Source organism: Vulpes vulpes, chromosome 11, assembly GCF_048418805.1.
Source record: "Vulpes vulpes isolate BD-2025 chromosome 11, VulVul3, whole genome shotgun sequence".
Taxonomy (NCBI): domain Eukaryota; kingdom Metazoa; phylum Chordata; class Mammalia; order Carnivora; family Canidae; genus Vulpes; species Vulpes vulpes.
The window spans coordinates 83,348,191-83,369,803 of NC_132790.1; the positions used below are offsets into that span (position 1 = coordinate 83,348,191).

At 38.5% G+C, this 21,613-nt stretch overlaps 1 protein-coding gene across 2 annotated transcripts in view; it reads left to right on the forward strand.

Annotated features, from left to right (window-relative positions):
* The window catches only part of PCCB (propionyl-CoA carboxylase subunit beta), a 97,020-nt gene that overhangs the window by 63,281 nt on the left and 12,126 nt on the right, over positions 1–21,613 (forward strand). For both annotated transcript variants that reach the window (XM_026015497.2, XM_026015498.2), the window contains one exon: positions 12,737–12,860. In XM_026015497.2, the coding sequence (XP_025871282.2) occupies positions 12,737–12,860 (124 nt within the window). The remainder of the gene's footprint in view (positions 1–12,736; positions 12,861–21,613) is intronic.

Consider the following 21,613-nt stretch of genomic DNA (forward strand, 5'->3'; position numbering starts at 1 on the left):
TTGATACCTCATCATGGCTTTGATTAGCATTTCCCTGAATAGTGACATTGAGCATCTTTTCATGTGTCTGTTGACTCTATGTTTTCCTTGGAAAAAATGTTTATTCAGGTCTCTGCCCATTTTTGGATTGTTTGATTTCTTGGTGTTATGTAAGTTCTAAATTTGCATATTAACCCCTTGTTGGATATATAAATTGCAAATGTCTTCTCCCATTTGGTAGATTGCCTTTTAGTTTACTTGATCGTTTCCCTGGCTGGGCATAAGCTTTTTGTGTGTGTATATGTGTGTATAGTCCCAGTAGTCCCACGTAGACAAATGTTGTTAAGGCTGATGTCTAAGAAATTACTGGCTCTGTTTTCTTCTAGTAGTTATATAGTTTCAGGTCTCACATTTAGGTCTTTCTTTAAGTTTATTTTTGTCTATGATGTAACAAGTGGTCCCGTTCATTCTTTTGGATGTAGCTGTTGTTTTCCCAGTACCGTTTGTTGAAGAGACTGTCTTTTCCCCATTTATCATAGATTGATTTACCATATAAGTGAGAGCTTAGGGATCCCTGGGTGGCGCAGTGGTTTGGCGCCTGCCTTTGGCTCAGGGCGCGATCCTGGAGACCCACGATCTTGAATCCCACGTCGGGCTACCGGTGCATGGAGCCTGCTTCTCCCTCTGCCTATGTCTCTGCCTCTCTCTCTCTCTGTGTGTGACTATCATAAATAAATAAAAAATTTAAAAAAAAAGTGCGAGCTTATTTTTATGCCAGTACTATACTGTTTAGATTATTAAAGCGTTGTAGTATAGTTTGAAATCTGGAATTTTGCTACCTCCAGCTTTGGTCTTTTGCAGTTCCATATGAATTTTAGGATGATTAGTTCTAGTATTGTGAAAGCTACTATTGGCATTTTGATAGGGATTGCATTGAAACTGTAGATTGCTTTGGGTAATATGGTCATTTTAACAATATTGATTTATCCAATCCATGGGCATGGGATATCTTTCCATTTGTTTGTGTCATCTTCAATTTCTTTTATCAGTGTTTTAGTTTTCAGGGTACTCATCTTTCATATCCTGCTAAATTTATTCTTGGGCATCGTATTCTTTGTAGTGCAGTTGTAAATGGAATTGTTTTCTTAATTTCATTGCTACTTCATTATTAGTATATAGAAATAGAGATTTCTATATGTTATTTTTGTATTCTACAACTTCACTGAATTCATTCTAATTTTTTTTTGGAGTCTTTAGGATATTCTATGTGTAGTATCATTTTATCTGCAAATCACAACCATTTCACTTCTTCCTTACCAATTTTGATGCCTTTTATTTCTTGTCTGATTGCTACAGCTAGTACTTTCAGAATTATATTGAATAAAAGTAAGGGTAGAGATCTTTGACTTGTTCCTGATCTTAGAGGAAAAGCTCACATTTTTTTTTACCATTGAGTATGATGTTAGCCATGGGTTTTTCTTATATAGCTTTTATTATTTGAGGTATAGTCCCTCTAAACTCATTTTCTTGAGAGTTTGTATTATGAACAGTTGTTGAATTCTGTCAAATGCCTTTTCAGCATCTGTTGAGATGATCATCTGATTTTTATCCTTTATTTTGTTAAAACGGTGTATCATGTTAATTGACTTTGTGCATATTGAATGATTGTTTGTTCCCAGAATAAATCTCACTTGATTGTGGTGAATGATTCTGTTAATGTATTTTTAAATGAGGTCTCCAAATATTTTGTTGAGAATTTTTCATCTATGTTGATCCGAGATATTGGCCCGTAGTTTTCTTTTTTTTGTGAAGCCTTTGTCTAGTTTTGATATGAGGGTGATGGCTATGGAACAGGTATTTAGAAGCCTTCCTCTTTTTGGGGGGAGGGGAGTACTTTGTGGAGAATAGGTATTGATTCTTCAAATGTTTGGTAGAATTCACGTGTCAGTCCATTTGGTCCTGGACTTCTCTGTTTGTTGGGAGTTTATTGGTTATCAATTGTTTTGTTATTAGTAATTGATCTGTTCAGGTTTTCATTTTCTTCCTGATTCAGTTTTTAAAGATTGTGTTTTTAGGAATTTACCCATGTTTTTCTAGGTTGTCCAGTTTGTTGGCACGTAATTTTTCCTAGTAGTCTCTTAAAATCCTTTGTATTTCCATGGCATGGGTTGTTACTTATTTCTGATTTTATTTCTTTGGGTCCTCTTTTTCTTTTTCTTTGATGACTCTACTTAAAGTTACCTATTTGTTTATCTATTCAGAGAATGAGCTCTTGATTTCATTGATCTTTTCAATTTTTTTAAAAGATTATTTTCAAATTTTTCCATTTATTTCTGTCTGATCTTTGTCATTTTTTTTTCCTTCTCTAACCTTGGGCTTTGTTCATTTTTATTTTTTTAAGACCCTTTATGTGTAAGGTTAGAGTGTTTGAGATTTTTTTGTTTCTGAGATAGAATGGTATCCCTATAAATTTCCCTCTTAGAAATGCTTTTGCTATGTCCCAAAGATTTTGGACCATTGTATTTTCAGTTTTCTTAATGTATTTTTTGGTTTTCTGTTTGTTGTTGTTGACCCATTGGTTGTTTAGTAGCATGTTGTTTAGCCTCCATGTATTTGTGGGTTTTTCCCTCCTTCTTTCTTTCTTTCTTTTTTTTTTTTTTAAGATTTTATTTATTTATTAGCAACAGAGAGAGAGAGAGAGAGAGGCAGAGAGACACAGGCAGAAGGAGAAGCAGGCTCCATGCAGGGAGCCTGACGTGGGACTCGATGCCGGGTCTTCAGGATCACACCCTGGGCTGCAGGCGGCGCCAAACCGCTGCACCACCGGGGCTGACCTTTTTTCTTCTCTCCTCTTCTCTCCTCTCTTCTCTTCTCTCTTCTCCTCTCTTCTCTCTCCTCCTCTCTCTTCTCTTCTTTCTCTTCTCTTCTCTTCTCTTCTCTTCTCTTCTCTTCTCTTCTCTTCTCTTCTCTTCTCTTCTCCCCTCCTCCCTCCTCCCTCCTCCCTCCTCCCTCCTCCCTCCTCTCTCCTCTCTCCTCTCTCCTCTCTTCTCCTCTCCCCTCTCCCCTCTCCTCCCTTCTCCTCTCCCCTCTCTCCTCTCCTTTCCTTTTCTTCCTGGTAATTGATTGCTAGTTTCATACTGCGGTGGTTGGAAAAGATGAATGATATTTCAATCTTGTTCATTCTTAAAAATGTTCCATGTGGGGGCAGCCCAGGTAACTCAGTGGTTTAGCGCCGCCTTCATCCCAGGGTGTGATCCTGGAGACCCGGGATCGAGTCCCCCACCTCAGGCTCCCTGCATGGAGCCTGCTTCTCTCTCTGCCTGTGTCTCTGTCTTTGCCTGTGTCTCTGTCTCTCTCTGTCTCTGTCTCTCTCTCTCTGTCATGAATAAATAGGTAAAATCTTAAAAAAAAAAAGTTCCATGTGCTCTTGAATGTTTTTCCATGTGGAATGTTTTATATGTGTATGTTCTTATATGTTGTTTACAGCTATTGTTTGCTCATTGAATTTTTCATCTGGGTCATCTGAATTTTTGGGGTAATCTATCCAGGGTATAAATTAAGTGCTTAAAGTATCACTATAATTGTTGTAATTGTCAATTTCTTTATGTCCATTAATATTTGTATTTAGGTGCTCTGGTGTCGAGTCCATAGATATTTAAAATTGTTTTATTTTCTTGTTGGATTGGTCCCTTTATCATTATGTAATGGCGTTTTTTGTTTCTTGTTAGTCTCTCTTTTTTTTTTTAAACAGTCTTTGTTTTAAAGTCTGTTTTGTCTGATACAAGTATTGCTATTCTGCCACCCCCCTTCAGTTGCATGGAATTATCTTTTTCTATCCCTTCACTTTCAGTGTGTCTGTGTCTTTAGGTATGAAAAGTTTCTTGTAGGCAGAATATAGATGGGCTTTTTTTCTTTTCTTTCTTTCTTTTTTTTTTTTTTTTTTTTTTTTTTTGCTGCAAAAAGCTTTATTGTCTCCATTTGGTCCACGTTTTGGGAAAGGGCTCCAGAATGGTTAAAAAGCTGCCTAGTGGCTGCATGGGAAAAGGTTCAGGCACAAGCCCTGGCACCGGGGGGTTGCCAGAGGAGCCCCTCTTTCTTTTTTTTTAATATCCATTCCATCACCCTATGTCTTTTGATTGGAGCATTTAAACCATTTACATTTAGGGATCCCTGGGTGGCGCAGCGGTTTGGCGCCTGCCTTTGGCCCGGGGCGTGATCCTGGAGACCCGGGATCGAATCCCACATCGGGCTCCCGGTGCATGGAGCCTGCTTCTCCCTCTCCCTCTGCCTATGCCTCTGCTTCTCTCTCTCTCTCACTGTGTGCCTATCATAAATAAATAAAATTAAAAAAAAAAAAAAACATTTACATTTAAATAAGTTATTGGTAGGTATGTACTTGTTGCCATTTTGTTCATTCTTTTCTGGTTGTTTTTATATTCTCTGTTCCTTTGGTCTCTTGATCTCTTTTTTTTTTTTTTTTTAATTTTTATTTATTTATGATAGTCACAGAGAGAGAGAGAGGCAGAGACACAGGCGGAGGGAGAAGCAGGCTCCATGCACCAGGAGCCTGATATGGGATTCGATCCCGGGTCTCCAGGATCGCGCCCTGGGCCAAAGGCCATCTGGAGAGAGTTCCAGCAGCAACTCTGTCATTTGGCAGGGTTCTAGGGCTGGTTTCTTTATATTCTCATTGCCTTTGGAGACTGTGGCTTTTTTTCTGTGCCCCAAGGCAGACAGATCTGCTCAGGGTCCCTCCACATATCCCTCCCCATTGTAGTTCACATCATTGGGGAGGGAGGGTGGAGCTTCCCTTCACTGCCATATCTGTGTCTCTTTTGCCTTCCTCTCTATGGTCTATCTTAGGTTGTGCAGAAATTCTTGAAGAGGAATTGCTATAAAAGTGGGTGTAGATTTGTGTGTTTGTGGGGGAGTTGTGTTCAGGTCTACCTGCATTGACATTTTGGACTAGAACCTGTTTATGTTTTCCTGATAGGTTACCTTGTAGTCAATCTATTTTATTAATCTATTTCAGAGAATAACTTTTTAAATTTAATTTTTAGTTTCTCTCTTTTTTTTTTTTAGTTTTTTTTTTTTTTTTTTTTTTTTTTTTTAGTTTTTTTTTTTTTAGTTTCTCTTTTAAAGCTGTGTTACCTACTTTTATATTCTGGTTTCTTTCATTTTATCCCCCCCCCCCAAACTTTTGAGTTTATAGTTTAGTACATATATTTTATTTCATTTCTTTCATTTGTGATATTGTAATTAAGTCCATTATAGAGAACATAGTCAAATAGCCACATCTAACTGCAGGGGAAGGCTGGGAAATGTAGCCATTTGCCTATCATTTGTGGTACAGTAATAGAAATGGAAGTTGGATTTTAGATGGATACTTAGCAGTCTCTGCTACACTCTTAATGCTTTAAAAATAAAAGCAAGTAATATGTACATAGGAAAACTTTAATTACAGAAACATGTAAAATGAAATGTACATCTTTTTCTTTCTCCTTTCTTCATATCAGCCTTCTTTCACAGATGTAAACGCCATTAAGTTTTGTGTTTTTCCAAAAAAAATTTATTACATTCCAAATATTATATCCATATATTTACTTCTAACTCAAAAAATTGTATTACATATGCTTTCACATTTTGCTCTTTTTCACTTTCTTTCCCTACCTGGTAATACAGACTTACTTCATTTATTGTAATGACGGTATAGTATTTGTTTTATGGATGGAACATTGCCCTGCTGATAGGCATTTAGATCCTCTAGGTTTTGCGTTTACAAGCAGTGCTGCAATAAACATCTGTGTGTATATTAGTATATTTTTGTGAGTATATCCAGTGGATTGGAGCCCAGCAATGGAATTTGGTCAATCAGTATGAATATTTAAAATTTTTGAAAAAAAAGTTTTCTGGATAGGCAAGCTTCTAAGTGCAGAACTCCACATATCCTCCAAAAACTGTATAGGTCAATAAGAACAACAATTAAAACTGTCATTTTCTTGGCTTCAATTTCAAGTAGGTCTGTTTCTTGCATTCCCACTTACAAGTCTCTGTGGGAGAATTGGAGTGTTGAGAAATTGCACAGATAAAAGAGAAAGGAATTTGGTAGAATTGCTTTCAGGAAGAGGAAGTCGCTGTTAAGTGAAAATAGTGGAAAAGAGTCCTTTTGAGTCACAGCAGTGACTTCAGGGAAGGGACTTAAACATATAGAAATTAAGAAAGCAGTCATGGAAGGGCATTGCTTCTGGGGAAGACCTATTAGAAGGGAGATCATCTTTGAAAATTGTGAAGTGAAGGAAAAATGAAGCAAGGTAGCTTGATATGTCTACAAGATAAAAACCATAAATTTTGAAGGGGGTATTACCCCTTTGCTTGTCCTTCCCTAAAATCAAGATGTGCATTAAGTAAATGGCACTTTGCTGTACCGACAGACAACGGGAGCTCTTGAGCTGGGAGTCATGTTTGTCATCTCACTGCCAACTTGGAGCACAAAATGCACAGATAAAAGTCGTTTATATAAAGCTTATTAAAATAAAAAGTAAGAATAAAAAACTTCAATTGAGAAAATACCCTTTGCTATAAAGTCAGTCATGAAGTAGATGATCATACTGCAGTCTGAATTCAGTACCTTCAGGTAAGTATTTGAGGTTATAAAAATCAGAAATTTAGAAACTCATGACAAAAGGACATGAAATAGAAGTAAAGTTAGAGCTGATTGAATTAAAATAGAGGGGTAAAATTGTTTATCAGAAATGAAGATAGAAGATGTTTTAAGGAGAATTCACTTGAATGAAATTTAATAAGGAACATTGAAGAAAAGTGAGAAAACCAGGAAATTTAAGATAAAAGGGTAAAAAAATGACTTAAGTAGATAAGCAAAGAGTGAATTTACATGTAATTGGAGTGTCTGAAGAAGAAAAACCAAACTTGTATTAATATTTAAAACTGGGGATCCCTGGGTGGTGCAGAGGTTTAGTGCCTGCCTTTGGCCCAGGGCACGATCCTGGAGACCCGGGATCGAATCCCACGTCGGGCTCCTGGTGCAGGGAGCCTGCTTCTCCCTCTGCCTATGTCTCTGCCTCTCTCTGTGTGTCTCTCAAGAATAAATAAAATCGTTAAAAAAAAAAAAAAAAAAAAAAAGACAAGTCAAATGGCCAAAAAAGAAAAAAAAAAAAAATCTAAGAGATCTCAGTCACACTAATGGGTAGATCTTCTAGATGTATTTCAGACTTTACAACGTTGTACTAGGCATTAAATCATCCCTTCCAGTATGCATGGAACATTCACAAAAATATGATTACATATTAGGTCAGAAAGAGAGCATTGGTAAATTCCATAAAACAAAAATATCACAAACAACACTGATTGAAGCAATCAATTTATAGCCACAGAAACAAAAGCACTGTTTCTTTGAAAATCTATTCTTGACTGAAAGGAGAAAATATAAGTCCAAATGACAGAACTCTTAAAAAAAATTACATATTAAAATCTGCTGAATACTTTCAAAACAATGAGCAAAGGAAAATATATGGCTTTAAGTGCTTAGTAAAAATGAAAGAAGGAGAATGAACTAAATTCCCTGCTCAAGAAGCCAGGAGGAAGAAAACAACAAAAACAAAACATTTTGGGTAGCCTGGGTGGCTTAGCGGTTTAGTGCCACCTTCAGCCCAGGGCGTGATCCTGGAGACCCAGGATCGAGTCCCACATCAGGCTCCTTGTATGGAGCCTGCTTCTCCCTCTCTGCCTTTGTCTCTGCCTCTCTCTCTCTCTCTCTCTCTCTGTCTCTATGAATAAATAAAATTAAAAAAAATTTTTGAAAGAAATCACAAAGGATTTGAGAAGGATAAAAGCAGGAATTTCATTATTTAGGAAATTTCATATGGATATGAAATTCATATTTCATACAAATATGAAAAGAAGGAATAGCCGTAGAGATATAAACTTAAAAATCATATGAGATAAACTAGATAAATTTGTTTGGAAAACAACATTTTGCCAGAAATTGACCCCATTAGAAGTAAAAAGCTTACGTGGACTAAAATCCATTGAAGGAATTACTTCGCAGAGAAAGTGTATGACCCAGATAGTTTCATTTGGGAATTCCATGAAACATTAAAAAACCAAACCAGAGTCATAGTGCTACACGTATTGTTTAAGACCATACACAGTAAAACAAAACAAAACAAAACAAAACAAAACAAAGAAACCCCAAACCCAAAAAACCAAAACAGAAAACCTTCCTCTCTCCCAATTCTTTTTATGAAGCAAGTATGACATTGATATCTGGATCTGATAAAGACAACTTAAAAAGACTTCAGATCAGTATCACTATCAGTATTGGCATTACAACACCAAGTAACTGTTAGCTAGTCGACTCCAACACTATATTAAAATTATACACCATGACCAAGTGGGATTTACTGTAGGAATTCAAGGTCCTAGGACATCTGGCGATGTATTTTATTAATAGATAGAAGGGAGAGAAACCATACGATCATTTATATAGATGCTAAGAAAAGCTTTTAAGAAAGTACACCTGTTCCTAATAGGAGCACTCAGGCAAATAGGAATTGATGGGTACTTTAAAAAAGTTTTTTTTAATTTAAATTCTAGTTAATAACCCAGCATCTTAATAAAGAAAAACCTAGTTCCACTAAGATCAGGAACAAGACAAGGAGGCCTACTGTTTACACTATTAATATTTCATTAGAGATATTAGCCAATGCAATTACACAAGAAGGAGATCAACTAAAAGCAAAAGCCCTGAAAACGAAGTTAAACTGTTTGTATCTGATACAGTGTAGTATGAAATGCTAGAGAGTGCTGAAACAAACAATAAGGAATAAGATATAAAATTAACATAGAAACTGTCATAAATACAATAACCCATTATATTATGGTAACAAACAAAGAAGATAAAATATTTAGTAACAACCCTGTGGGATAAATTTAAAAACTTATGGAAAAAAAAGAAAGGAGGTTTGAATAAATGAAGAGGTATTGCCTATTCTGGTTATTGGGTTAATATCATAAAAACTCTTCCTGAGTTAATTTGTAAATTTAAAGCAATCTCAAAAATTTTTTTAAAAGATTTTATTTATTTGACAGAGCACAAGCCGGGGGAGTGGCAGGCAGAGGGACAGGGACGGGGAGAAGCAGGCTCCCGCAGAGCAGGGAGCCTGATGCGGGACTTGATTGCAGGACCTAGGATCATGACCTGAGCCAAAGACTGACACTTAACCAACTGAGCCACCCAGGTGCCCCTCAAAGAAAATTTTTACGATACTGCTAGACAAGTTTATACAAATGTTCATAGAGATTAATCTCAACTTGTTTTTAAACTAGCTAGATTTCAAAAGAAGACTAAAGATTCCCTTAAGTTTAAGAAAAATATGTTCATATGGAAAAATAAAAGTGCAAGAATAACTAGCAATGTACTACAAAAGAAAGACTATGCCATATCCTACAATAAAGCATACTATAGTTAAAATAGTGTGGTGCTATTCCACAAACAGACCAGTGGGATAGAATAGAAAAACTAGAAGTAGATACATGTATATATAGAATATAGGTAACACGGAAAAGGTTTTACCTCAAATTCTAGGGGTCAAGATAACTTTTAATTTATTTACTATTTATTTATTTATTTATTTAAGATTTTATTTATTTATTCATGAGAGACACACACAGAGAGAGAGAGGCAGAGACACAGGCAGAGGGAGAAGCAGGCTCCATGCAGGGAGCCCAATGTGGGATTTAATCCCAAGTCTCCAGGATCACGCCCTGGGCTGAATGCGGTGCTAAACTGCTGAGCTACCCGGGCTGCCCAAAGATAGCTTTTTAATAAATGGTGGACAACTGGATAGCTAGCTGGTTAGTACTTTACACAAAAATGAACCACAGTTAGACCAGAGAACTAGATATAGTAAGTAAAATCCATGTAAACGCTAAAAGTGTAGATGAATTTCCCTAACTATAGGGGAAAGTAATGAAGATTTTGGATAGGACTAAAATCCAGTTTCAGTTTTTAAAAAAATTGGTAAATTTGACTAGGTCAAATGTTTAAAAATCCCATTCTGCATAGCAAAAATTTATAAAGAAAGTCAAAAGCAACAAAGTGGAAGGACATATTTGCAATGTAGATCCCAGATAAGATTAATATCTCTAATATGTTTTTAAAAAACTCTTAAAATTTGAAATAAAGACCAAAATTGATAGAAAAACAAGCAAAACCATGGGTAGCTCACAAAAATATATATAAAATGGACCTTAAACATTTGGAAAGATTTTCAAATGTTTTCATTTGAAAACATTTTCATTATTTTCATTTTCATTATGTTAGGAATGCAAGATAAATTATACTGAGTCATCATTTCTCATCAGATTGGCAAAAAATACAAAACTTGAAAACATTTTCCATTGGTAAGTCTAGCAAAGCAAACTCTTATAAATTGCTGGGAAGGGCATATGGTAATTTCTAAGACTAAGTGGATATTTACATGTGAACCCAGCAGTCCCTTTTTCAGGTATTCACACTGAAGATACACTTTTCGTCATCCAAAATTATAGACGTACAAGGTTGTGTTACTTGCAGTTGCAAAATATTCTAGGCAACCTGAATTTAAAATAATGTAAGCAACGCATAGATTACTTGAGTAAACTTTGGTACATCCACACAATAGAGTACTAGACAGGAAAAAGAGTGGGCATGATCTCTGTGAACTGATAGGGAGTGATTCTTGAGAAAGATATTGTTAAGAAACCTGAAGTGCTAAAGAGTACCAGTAGTAGGGTTACTTTCCTTCTTACAAGTGGGAATTAGAAAGGTATACATGTATCTGTTCATTTCTGTAATACACCCATGAGAGAGAAAATGAGATTAATGACAGGGTGGGTGGAATTAGGGTAGAAGGGATGGGGAGTGGTATTAAACTATGTTGATGTTTATATATTTAAAAAAATCAAGTCTGAGGGAAAACCTTTAAGATGAAATAAAAACAAATGAACCTGCATTTCAAATGAATAACTTTTGAACATGATATTTTGACTATATACCTTTAATCTAGCAACAAAGAGTTGTAAAGCAATACTGAATTTTAGTGTTTTTGTTTTTGCAGTCAAATAGGGGTGTGTGTGTGTGTGTGTGTGTCTGTGTGTATGTATCTGTGGTTTGCTTAACGCTGTTCTCTGAAGGAATCTGAGCCTTTTGGAGAAATGGCCGATTCTGGGCTTGGGCCAAGAAAAAGTTAAGATGAGCTTGAAAGTAATATAATTCCAGAATGTAATGTAGTACTCAAAGAGCGATGGAGAAACATCAGAGTGGCACAAGAGCCCTCTTGAATGAGCTCTTACTGGCAACTATGGGGCAATTTAAACATAAAATAATGGTGGTAAAGATTACAATCCATATAATAAAACAAGAATTCCTAAGTTCATACTTGTGAATGATGTAAAGAAATGGGAAAGGCAGAGACTTTTCTGACAGCAGAATGCCAGCTAATGGGGTGAGGGAAATCTCCATTCAGCAGCTATCGTGACAATAATTGGGTCAGGCAAGAATCATGAATGCTAAAGTAGTGGGTAAAAGTTCGATGAATAGAATTTTTACATACTTTCTAAGTATTTTCCCGTAGTATACTTATTAAAAATGGAAAAATGGTAATTTTACAGCGGAGAAACCTGGCATATATCACCACCATTAATGGCCAAATTGACATCATGTATCTTTTTTTTTTTTTTTTTAAACCACAACACTGGGCTCGAACCCACCATCCTGAGATCAACACCTGAGCTGAGATCAAGAGTTGGACACTTAAGTGACTGAGCCACCCAGGAGCCTCCATTATGTGCCTTTTGATAGGATTTACTGAGAGGGTCACTTCTGTGATACTATGCCAAAAATACCCTGAAATTAAATATGAAGAAACATTAAACCCAAACAAGGCAAATAACTAAATGACCTGTCTGGTCTTCAAAGATGTCATGATCATGAAGAAAGGGACTGTGGGGGGAAATTAAAGGAGGCTAAGAGATGTGACTACCAAAAGCACATGGTGCTCTTGGGTTAGATTCTAGAACCAGATTTTTGTTGCTATAAAGGGTATTGAATAAATGGCAAAATTTGAATAAGGTTTTATAGTAGTATTAGTTTCCTGATTTTGATAATCTCACTGTAGTTAGAATGCCCTTGTTCTTAGGTGGTATATACTGAGGTACTTAGCAGTAAAGAGGCATCGTTTTTGTAACTTACTCTCAAACAATTTAGGAGAAAAATTGTGTGTATATACATACATATGTAGAAAGAGAATATATATTTAGTCACAGGTATATGGAGAGGAGAGAGAAAGGGGAGGTGGGTACGGAGAGGGAACCATAAAGCATATATAGTAAAATGTTAAATGGAGAATCTGGCTGAAGGATATATACTCCCCCCCCCCCCCCACTATTCTGGAAATTTTTATGTACGTTTGAAATGATTTAAAAATAAAGTTACGTGAGTAAAAAATATTGGGAAATTCAAATGGAACCTTTAAAAAGGCTGTACTGGTTTATCCTCCCCAGCTGTGTGCAGGAAGATTTTCCCCTCCCACAGGGTGGTGGTGCTGCCATTCCAGTTGTCCTGCATCCTTGAAGAACCTGTGGTGAGGTGGGGGCTCTCCAGCTCTGTCATTCTGTAATGGGAATGCCTGGAATTCTGTAATATAGTTGTATCTGGTTCCTTATCATTTTGAGCTCTGGTGTAAATTTATCCCTACAGGTTGTTGATGAGCGAGAATTTTTTGAGATCATGCCCAATTATGCCAAGAACATCATTGTTGGTTTTGCAAGAATGAATGGGAGGACTGTTGGAATTGTTGGTAACCAACCTAAGGTGGCTTCAGGTAGGTGGGAGAAGCTCTCACAAACCTTGGGCGGCGGTTGGGGGCAAGGGCTGCCTGGGTTCATGGTGTCTCCCTTCTGCCTTTTCCTCAGATGAGCCCTCCATTGGCCAGAGAAGAAACTCAGATGTTGCTGTAAAAGCTCTTTTCTCTTTTAATGTTTATATCTCAAAGAGCTTCTTTTGTACTTTAATTGTTTAAGGGTTTATAGATAACTTTCCTCAAGTTAAGAAGTTCTTTACTTTTTCAGATGTCTGCTTTCTTTCTCCCCCTAGTTGGATTTATGTCTCACACACTAAAACTATGCGCTCCATGAGGGCAGGGGTGTTGATATTTTAGTCATCATTTTATTTCCAGTGTCAGGTACACAGTTGGTGGGTGATGAGTTAACAGGATCTTCCTGTGTCTGTTTCCCACAGCCTTCTGGTGGTATGGCCAGAACTGAGCCACGGCCAGCCAGGTCATGGGGACTTGGCCATGGCTGTGCTCTGGGTGCTGTTGGAAGTCTGGCATGAGGATGGTAGACACTGCTTTCCTCCTATTTTCCTTCTTAGGTTTATTTGGAATCTCTGTGTAGGAGAACTGTGCCCTCCCTACAGGCCCAGCCTCATCTTTTATTTCTGTCATGGCAATTTTACCTTGTCTTTAGAAAAGTTTTTTTTTTTTTAAACAACATTTTTTATCATGGTAAAAAATATATGTACATATAATGTAAAGTTTGCTGTTTTAACAACTTTTTTAAAGTATATAATGTAGTGGCATTAATTACATTCACACTCTGCAGTCCTTACCACTGTATTCTAGAAATTCCTCAAGTAGAAAAAGACTCCCTTTCTACCTAACCCTTAGACCTTGATGATCTAAATCTACTCTCTACGAATTTACCCATTCTAGATATCCCTTGAAAGTGGAATCATGTAGTAGTAGTCTTTTTGTGTCAAATTTATTTTACTTAGCATAATGTTTTCAAGGTTCATCTATGTTGTAGCATGTATCAGAACTTTATAACTTTTTATGGCTAAGTGATATTCCATTGTAGGTATATGCCACATTTTGTTTAACCATTCTTTTTTTTTTATATAATAAATTTATTTTTTATTGGTGTTCAGTTTACCAACATACAGAATAACACCCAGTGCTCATCCGTCAAGTGCCCCCCTCAGTGCCCGTCACTCATTCATCCCCACCCCCCCCTCCTCCCCTTCCACCACCCCTAGTTCGTTTCCCAGAGTTAGGAGTCTTTATGTTCTGTCTCCCTTTCTGATATTTCCCACACATTTCTTCTCCCTTCCCTTATATTCTCTTTCACTATTATTTATATTCCCCAAATGAATGAGAACATATAATGTTTGTCCTTCTCTGATTGACTTCCTTTACTCAGCGTAATACCCTCCAGTTCCATCCACGTTGAAGCAAATGGTGGGTATTTGTTGTTTCTAATGGCTGAGTAATATTCCATTGTGTACATAAACCACATCTTCTTTATCCATTCATCTTTCGATGGACACCGAGGCTCCTTCCACAGTTTGGCTATTGTGGACATTGCTGCTAGAAACATCGGGGGGCAGGTGTCCCGGCATTTCATTGCATCTGTATCTTTGTGGTAAATCCCCAACAGTGCAATTGCTGGGTCATAGGGCAGGTCTATTTTTAACTCTTTGAGGAACCTCCACACAGTTTTCCAGAGTGACTGCATCAGTTCACATTCCCACCAACAGTGCAAGAGGGTTCCCCTTTCTCCACATCCTCTCCAACATTTGTTGTTTCCTGCCTTGTTAATTTTCCCCATTCTCACTGGTGTGAGGTGGTGTCTCATTGTGGTTTTGATTTGTATTTCCCTGATGGCAAGTGATGCAGAACATTTTCTCATGTGCATGTTGGCCATGTCTATGTCTTCCTCTGTGAGATTTCTCTTCATGTCTTTTGCCCATTTCATGATGATTGGATTGTTTGTTTCTTTGGTGTTGAGTTTAATAAGTTCTTTATAGATCTTGGAAACTAGCCCTTTATCTGATACGTCATTTGCAAATATCTTCTCCCATTCTGTAGGTCGTCTTTGAGTTTTGTTGACTGTACCCTTTGCTGTGCAAAAGCTTTTTATCTTGATGAAGTCCGAATAGTTCATTTATGCTTTTGTTTCTTTTGCCTTTGTGGATGTATCTTGCAAGAAGTTACTGTGGCCAAGTTCAAAAAGAGTGTTGCCAGTGTTCTCCTCTAGGATTTTGATGGACTCTTGTCTCACATTTAGATCTCTCATCCATTTTGAGTTGATCTTTGTGTATGGTGCAAGAGAGTGGTCTAGTTTCATTCTTCTGCAAGTGGATGTCCAATTTTCCTAGCACGATTTATTGAAGAGACTCTCTTCCAGTGGATATAGTCTTTCCTCCTTTATCGAATATTAGTTGACTATAAAGTTCAAGGTCCTCTTCTGGGTTCTCTATTCTGTTCCATTGATCTATGTGTCTGTTTTTGTGCCAGTACCACACTGTCTTGATGACCACAGCTTTTGTAGTACAACCTGAAATCTGGCATTGTGATGCCTCCAGATATGGTTTTCTTTTTTAAAATTCCCCTGGCTATTCGGGGTCTTTTCTGATTCCACACACATCTTAAAATAATTTGTTCTAACTCTCTGAAGAAAGTCCATGGTATTTTGATAGGGATTGCATTAAACGTGTAAATTGCCCTGGGTAACATTGACATTTTCACAATATTAATTCTGCCAATCCATGAGCATGGAGTATTTTTCCATCTCTTTGTGTCTTCCTCAATTTCTTTCAGAAGTGTTCTATAGTTTTTAGGGTATAGACCCTTTACCTCTTTGGTTAGGTTTATTCCTAGGTATCTTATGCTTTTGGGTGCAATTGTAAATGGGATTGACTCCTTAATTTCTCTTTCTTCAGTCTCATTGTTAGTGTATAGAAATTCCACTGATTTCTGGGCATTGATTTTGTATCCTGCCACGCTGCCAAATTGCTGTATGAGTTCTAGCAATCTTGGGGTGGAGGCTTTTGGGTTTTCTATGTAGAGTATCATGTCATCGGCGAAGAAGGAGAGTTTGACTTCTTATTTGCCAATTTGAATGCCTTTAATGTCTTTTTGTTGTCTGATTGCTGAGGCTAGGACTTCCAGTACTATGTTGAATAGCAGTGGTGAGAGTGGACATCCCTGTCTTGTTCCTGATCTTAGGGCACAGTAATTGTTTTACGAGTGTTGAACCAGCCTTGTGTCCCAGGGATAAATCCTACTTGGTCATGGTGAATAATTTTCTTAACGTACTGTTGGATCCTATTGGCTAGTATCTTGTTGAGAATTTTTGCATCCATGTTCATCAGGGATATTGGCCTGTAATTCTCCTTTTTGGTGGGGTCTTTGTCTGGTTTTGGAATTAAGGTGATGCTGGCCTCATAGAACGAATTTGGAAGTACTCCATCTCTTTCTATCTTTCCAAACAGCTTTAGTAGAATAGGTATGGTTTCCTCTTTAAACGTTTGATAGAATTCCCCTGGGAAGCCATCTGGCCCTGGACTTTTGTGTCTTGGGAGGTTTTTGATGACTGCTTCAATTTCCTCCCTGGTTATTGGCCTGTTCAGGTTTTCTATTTCTTCCTGTTTCAGTTTTGGTAGTTTGTGGCTTTCTAGGAATGAGTCCATTTCTTCTAGATTGCCTAATTTATTGGCATATAGCTGTTCATAATATGTTTTTAAAATCGTTTGTATTTCCTTGGTGTTGGTTGTAATCTCTCCTTTCTCATTCATGATTTTATTAATTTGAGTCTTCTCTCTCTTCTTTTTAATAAGGCTGGCTAATGGTTTATCTATCTTATTAATTCTTTCAAAGAACCAACTCCTGGTTTTGTTGATCTGTTCCACAGTTCTTCTGGTCTCGATTTCGTTGAGTTCTACTCGAATCTTAATTAACTCTCTTCTTCTGCTGGGTGTAGGATCTGTCTGCTGTTTTTTCTCTAGCTCCTTTATGTGTAAGGTTAGCTTTTGTATTCGAGTTCTTTCCAGTTTTTGAATGGATGCTTGTATTGCGATGTATTTCCCCCTCAGGACTGCTTTTGCTGCATCCCAAAGATTTTGAACGGTTGTATCTTCATTCTCATTAGTTTCCATGAATATTTTTAATTCTTCCTTAATTTCCTGGTTGACCCTTTCATCTTTTAGCAGGATGGTCCTTAACCTCCACGTGTTTGAAGTCCTTCCAAACTTCTTGTTGTGATTTAGTTCTAATTTCAAGGCATTATGGACTGAGAATATGCAGGGGACGATCCCAATCTTTTGGTATCGGTTCAGACCCGATTTGTGACCCAGTATGTGGTCTATTCTGGAGAAAGTTCCATGTGCACTTGAGAAGAGTGTGTATTCAGTTGAGTTTGGATGTAAAGTTCTGTAGATATCTGTGAAATCCATCTGGTCCAGTGTATCATTTAAAGCTCTCGTTTCTTTGGGGATGTTGTGTTTAGAAGACCTATCGAGTATAGAAAGCGCTAGATTGAAGTCACCAAGTATATGTGTATTATTATCTAAGTATTTCTTCATTTTGGTTATTAATTGATTTAAATATTTGGGAGCTCCCACATTCGGGACATATATATTGAGGATTGTTAAGTCCTCTTGTTGGATAGATCCTTTAAGTATGATATAGTGTCCCTCTTCATCTCTCATTACAGTCTTCGGGGTAAATTTTAGTTTATCTGATATAAGGATGGCTTCCCCTGCTTTCTTTTGAGGACCATTTGAATGGTAAATGGCTCTCCAACCTTTTATTTTCAGGCTGTAGGTGTCCTTCTGTCTAAAATGAGTCTCTTGTAGACAGCAAATAGATGGGTCCTGCTTTTTTATCCAGTCTGAAACCCTGCGCCTTTTCATGGGGTCATTAAGCCCGTTCATGTTCAGAGTTACTATTGAAATATATGAGTTTAGTGTCATCATGATATCTATACAGTCCTTGTTTTTGTAGATTGTTCCACTGGACTTCTTCTTAAAGGGGAATTTTAAGAGTCCCCCTTAAAATTTCTTGCAGAGCTGGTTTGGAGGTCACATATTCTTTCAGTTCCTGCCTGTCTTGGAAGCTCATTATCTCTCCTTCCATTTTGAATGAGAGCCTTGCTGGTTAAAGTATTCTTGGTTGCATGTTCTTCTCATTTAGGACCCTGAATATATCCTCCCAGCCCTTTCTGGCCTGCCAGTTCTCTGGAGAGGTCTGCTGTTACCCTAATACTCCTTCCCATAAAAGTCAGGGATTTCTTGTCTCTTGCTGCTTTCAGGATCTTCTCTTTATCTTTGGAATTTGCAAGCTTAACTATTAGATGTCGAGGTGTTGAACGGTTTTTATTGATTTTAGGGGGGGATCTCTCTATTTCCTGGATCTGAATGCCTGTTTCCCTTTCCAGATTAGGAAAGTTTTCAGCTGTGATTTGTTCAAATACATATTCTGGCCCTCTGGCCCTTTTGGCGCCCTTGGGAACCCCAATAAAACGTAGGTTTTTCTTCCTCAGGCTGTCGTTTATTTCCCTTAATCTAACCTCATGGTGTTTTGTTTGTCTCTTTTTTCCTTAGTTTCCCTCTTTGCCATCAACTTGTCTTCTGTCTCACTCACTGGTTCTTCCACCTCGTTAACCCTCGTCGTTAGGACTTCTAGCTTAGATTGCATCTCATTCAATTGATTTTTAATTTCTGCCTGATTGGATCTAAATTCTGCAGTCATGAAGTCTCTTGAGTCCTTTATGCTTTTTTCTAGAACCACCAGTAGCTGTATAATAGTGCTTCTGAATTGGCTTTCTGACATTGAATTGTAATCCAGATTTTGTAACTCTGTGGGAGAGAGGACTGTTTTTGATTCTTTCTTTTGAGGTGAGGTTTTCCTTCTAGTCATTTTGCTCAGTGCAGAATGGCCAAAAAACAAGTTGTTTTGGGAAAAGGAGAAAAAGAGAGAGAAAGAAGGAAAGAAAACGAAAAAGAAAAAAGAAAAGAAGAAAAGAAGAGAAGAAAAAGAGAAAGAAAAAGAAAGGGAAAAAGGGGTGGGGGAAGCAAACAGAAATCAAAAAGCAGAAAAAAGAAACAAAAACAAAACACGGGGGAGTATCTTCTGATTCTGTATACTTTAAGTCCCTTGACTTCTCCTGGAACTTGTGCGTCTAGCTGGTCTTCTGGGGGAGGGGCCTGCTGTGCTGATTTTCAGGTGTTAGCACTTGGGGGAGCTGCTCTGCCCCCTGCCTGGTGCAGGGCTCAGTGGTGGTTGTTTACCCCGTGAGGCCCCAAGAGGAACAGCCACAATGGCTAGGCAGCTCTGGAAACCTGGATTCAGCTCCCGCAGTAACTCCGGGGCTCTCCGTCTGCAGGGCCTGGAGGCTCCGGGGCGGGGCCGCTGATCTGCTCAGCTGGGGGCCGAGCGTCCTTGCTGTGCTGGGCCCTCCCGGCCTCTGCCTGTCCGCGGGGAGACTGGATCCTGGGCTGTGTCCCGGCGCCCTGTGCTCCGGGGCGTGCGCTGTTGGATTCGCGCGCAGCCCCCTCCACGGTGCCGCCGCCCGAGCCCCTCCGAGCCGCACAGAGCCTCTTCCTCTACCGGAGCCGCCGCCGAGCTGCTCCCGGCCGCGCAGAGCCGCCGCCGGAGCCCCTCCGAGCTGCTCCGGGTCCCGCCGTGGAGCTGCAGCCCTTAGGGAGCTCGGCGCACTCTCCCGGGGCGCAGGTGCCTGTTACTGTCCCAGGGAGCCCGAGGGCATCCCCGCCCTCCTGGGGTCCTGCTCTAACTCCCTGCGAGCCCCTTTCCCCCCCGGGAAGGTCGGTGCAGCTCCTACTCCTCCGGGACGGGGCTCTCCTGTCCTGGGGACACTCGCCCAGCCCGGCTCCTCGCGGGGCCCCTCCCCCTTGGAGGCCTTTTGTGTCTTTATTTCTTTTTCCCCCCGTCTTCTTACCTTGATAGAAGCGCGAACTCTTCTCACTGTAGCGTTCCAGCTGGTCTCTTTAAATCTCAGGCCGAATTCGTAGATTTTCAGGATGATTTGAAGGTTATCTAGGTAATTTGGTGGAGACAGGTGATTTGGGGACCCTCCTCTTCAGCCATCTTGCCCCTCCTCCTGTTTTATTCTTTTAGATACTGTTGTAAATGGAATTGCTTTTTCAATTTCCTTTTTGGAATGTTCATTATTAGTATATAGAAAAACAACTACACAACTGATTATTGTTTGTTGATCATGTGGCTTACAGCTTTTCAGAGTTTATTAGCTTTACTAGCCTTCTTTTGGATTCTCTGGAATATTATATAGAATCATATTTTTTGCAAAAAATATATTTTTACTTCTTTATCTCCAATTTGGATATGATTTTTCTTGTCTAGTTGCTCTGGCCAGAACATTCAGCACAGTGTTGAATGGTAGCACTGGTGAAAGCAGGCATCCTTATTTTGTTCCTGACCTCAGGGGGAGAACTTTGTCTTTCACCATTAAATATGTTAGCAATGAGTTTTTCATAAATGCCCTTCATCATGGTGAGACAATTTCCTTCTATATCTAGTTTTCTGAGTGTTTTTTTTTTTTTTTTAATTTTGGAAAGTTCATAGATTTTGTCAAATAGCTTTTCTGCAACACTTGAAATGATGATACAGTTTTTGTCCTTCATTCTATTAATGTGTATTATATTGATTGATTTTTTTATGTTTAACCACTTCTGCATTACTGGAGTGTATCCGACTTGGTCATGGTATATAATCCTTTTTTTAAAAAGAAATTTTATTTTTTGGAGCTTTTTTAGTTTCACAACAAAATTAAGTGAAAACTATAGAATTCTTATATATACTCTGCTATCACACATGCACAGCTTACTTCACTATCAGTATCCTGAACCAGAGTGGTACATTTGTTACAATTAATGAATGAACATTGACACATCAGGAGTTTCTTTTGTTCTACATCCTCACCAGGATTTGGTGGTGTTAGTATTCTGGATTTTGGCCATTCTCATAGATGTGTAGTATCTTATTTTAATTTGCATTTCCCTGATGACATATGATGTGAAGTATCTTTTCTTTTTCTTTTTAAAGATCTTCCATTTATTTATTCATGAGAGATACACACAGAGAGAGGCAGAGACACAGGCAGAGGGAGAAGCAGGCTCCATGCAGGGAGCCCTTTGTGGGACTCCATCCCAGGATTCCAGGATCACACCCTGGGCCAAAGGCAGGCCCAAACTGCTGAGCTACCCAGGGATCCCCTGTGAAGTATCTTTTCATGTGCTTATTTGCCATCTGTATGTTTTTGTTTCCTTGGGTGAGGTGTCTGTTCAGATCTTTAAGTTTTCCCCCCTCATTTTTCTTTTATCTTTTGCTAATTTTTTTGTATGTTTTTTATTGGAGTTTGATTTGCCAACATATAGCATAACACCCAGTGCTCATCCTGTCGAGTGCCCCCCTCAGTGCCCGTCACCCAGTCACCCCATCCCCTCGTCCACCTCCCCTTCCACTACCCCTTGTTCGTTTCCCAGAGTTAGGAGTCTCTCATGTTCTTTCACCTTCTCTGACATTTCCCACTCATTTTCTCTCCTTTCCCCTTTAATCCCTTTCGCTATTTTATATATTCCCCGAATGAATGAGACCATATGTTTGTCCTTCTCCGATTGACTTACTTCACTCAGCATAATACCCTCCAGTTCTATCCACGTTGAAGCAAATGGTGGGTATTTGTCATTTCTAATGGCTGAGTAATATTCCATTGTGTATATATATACGACATCTTCGTTGTCCGCTAATTTTTTAAC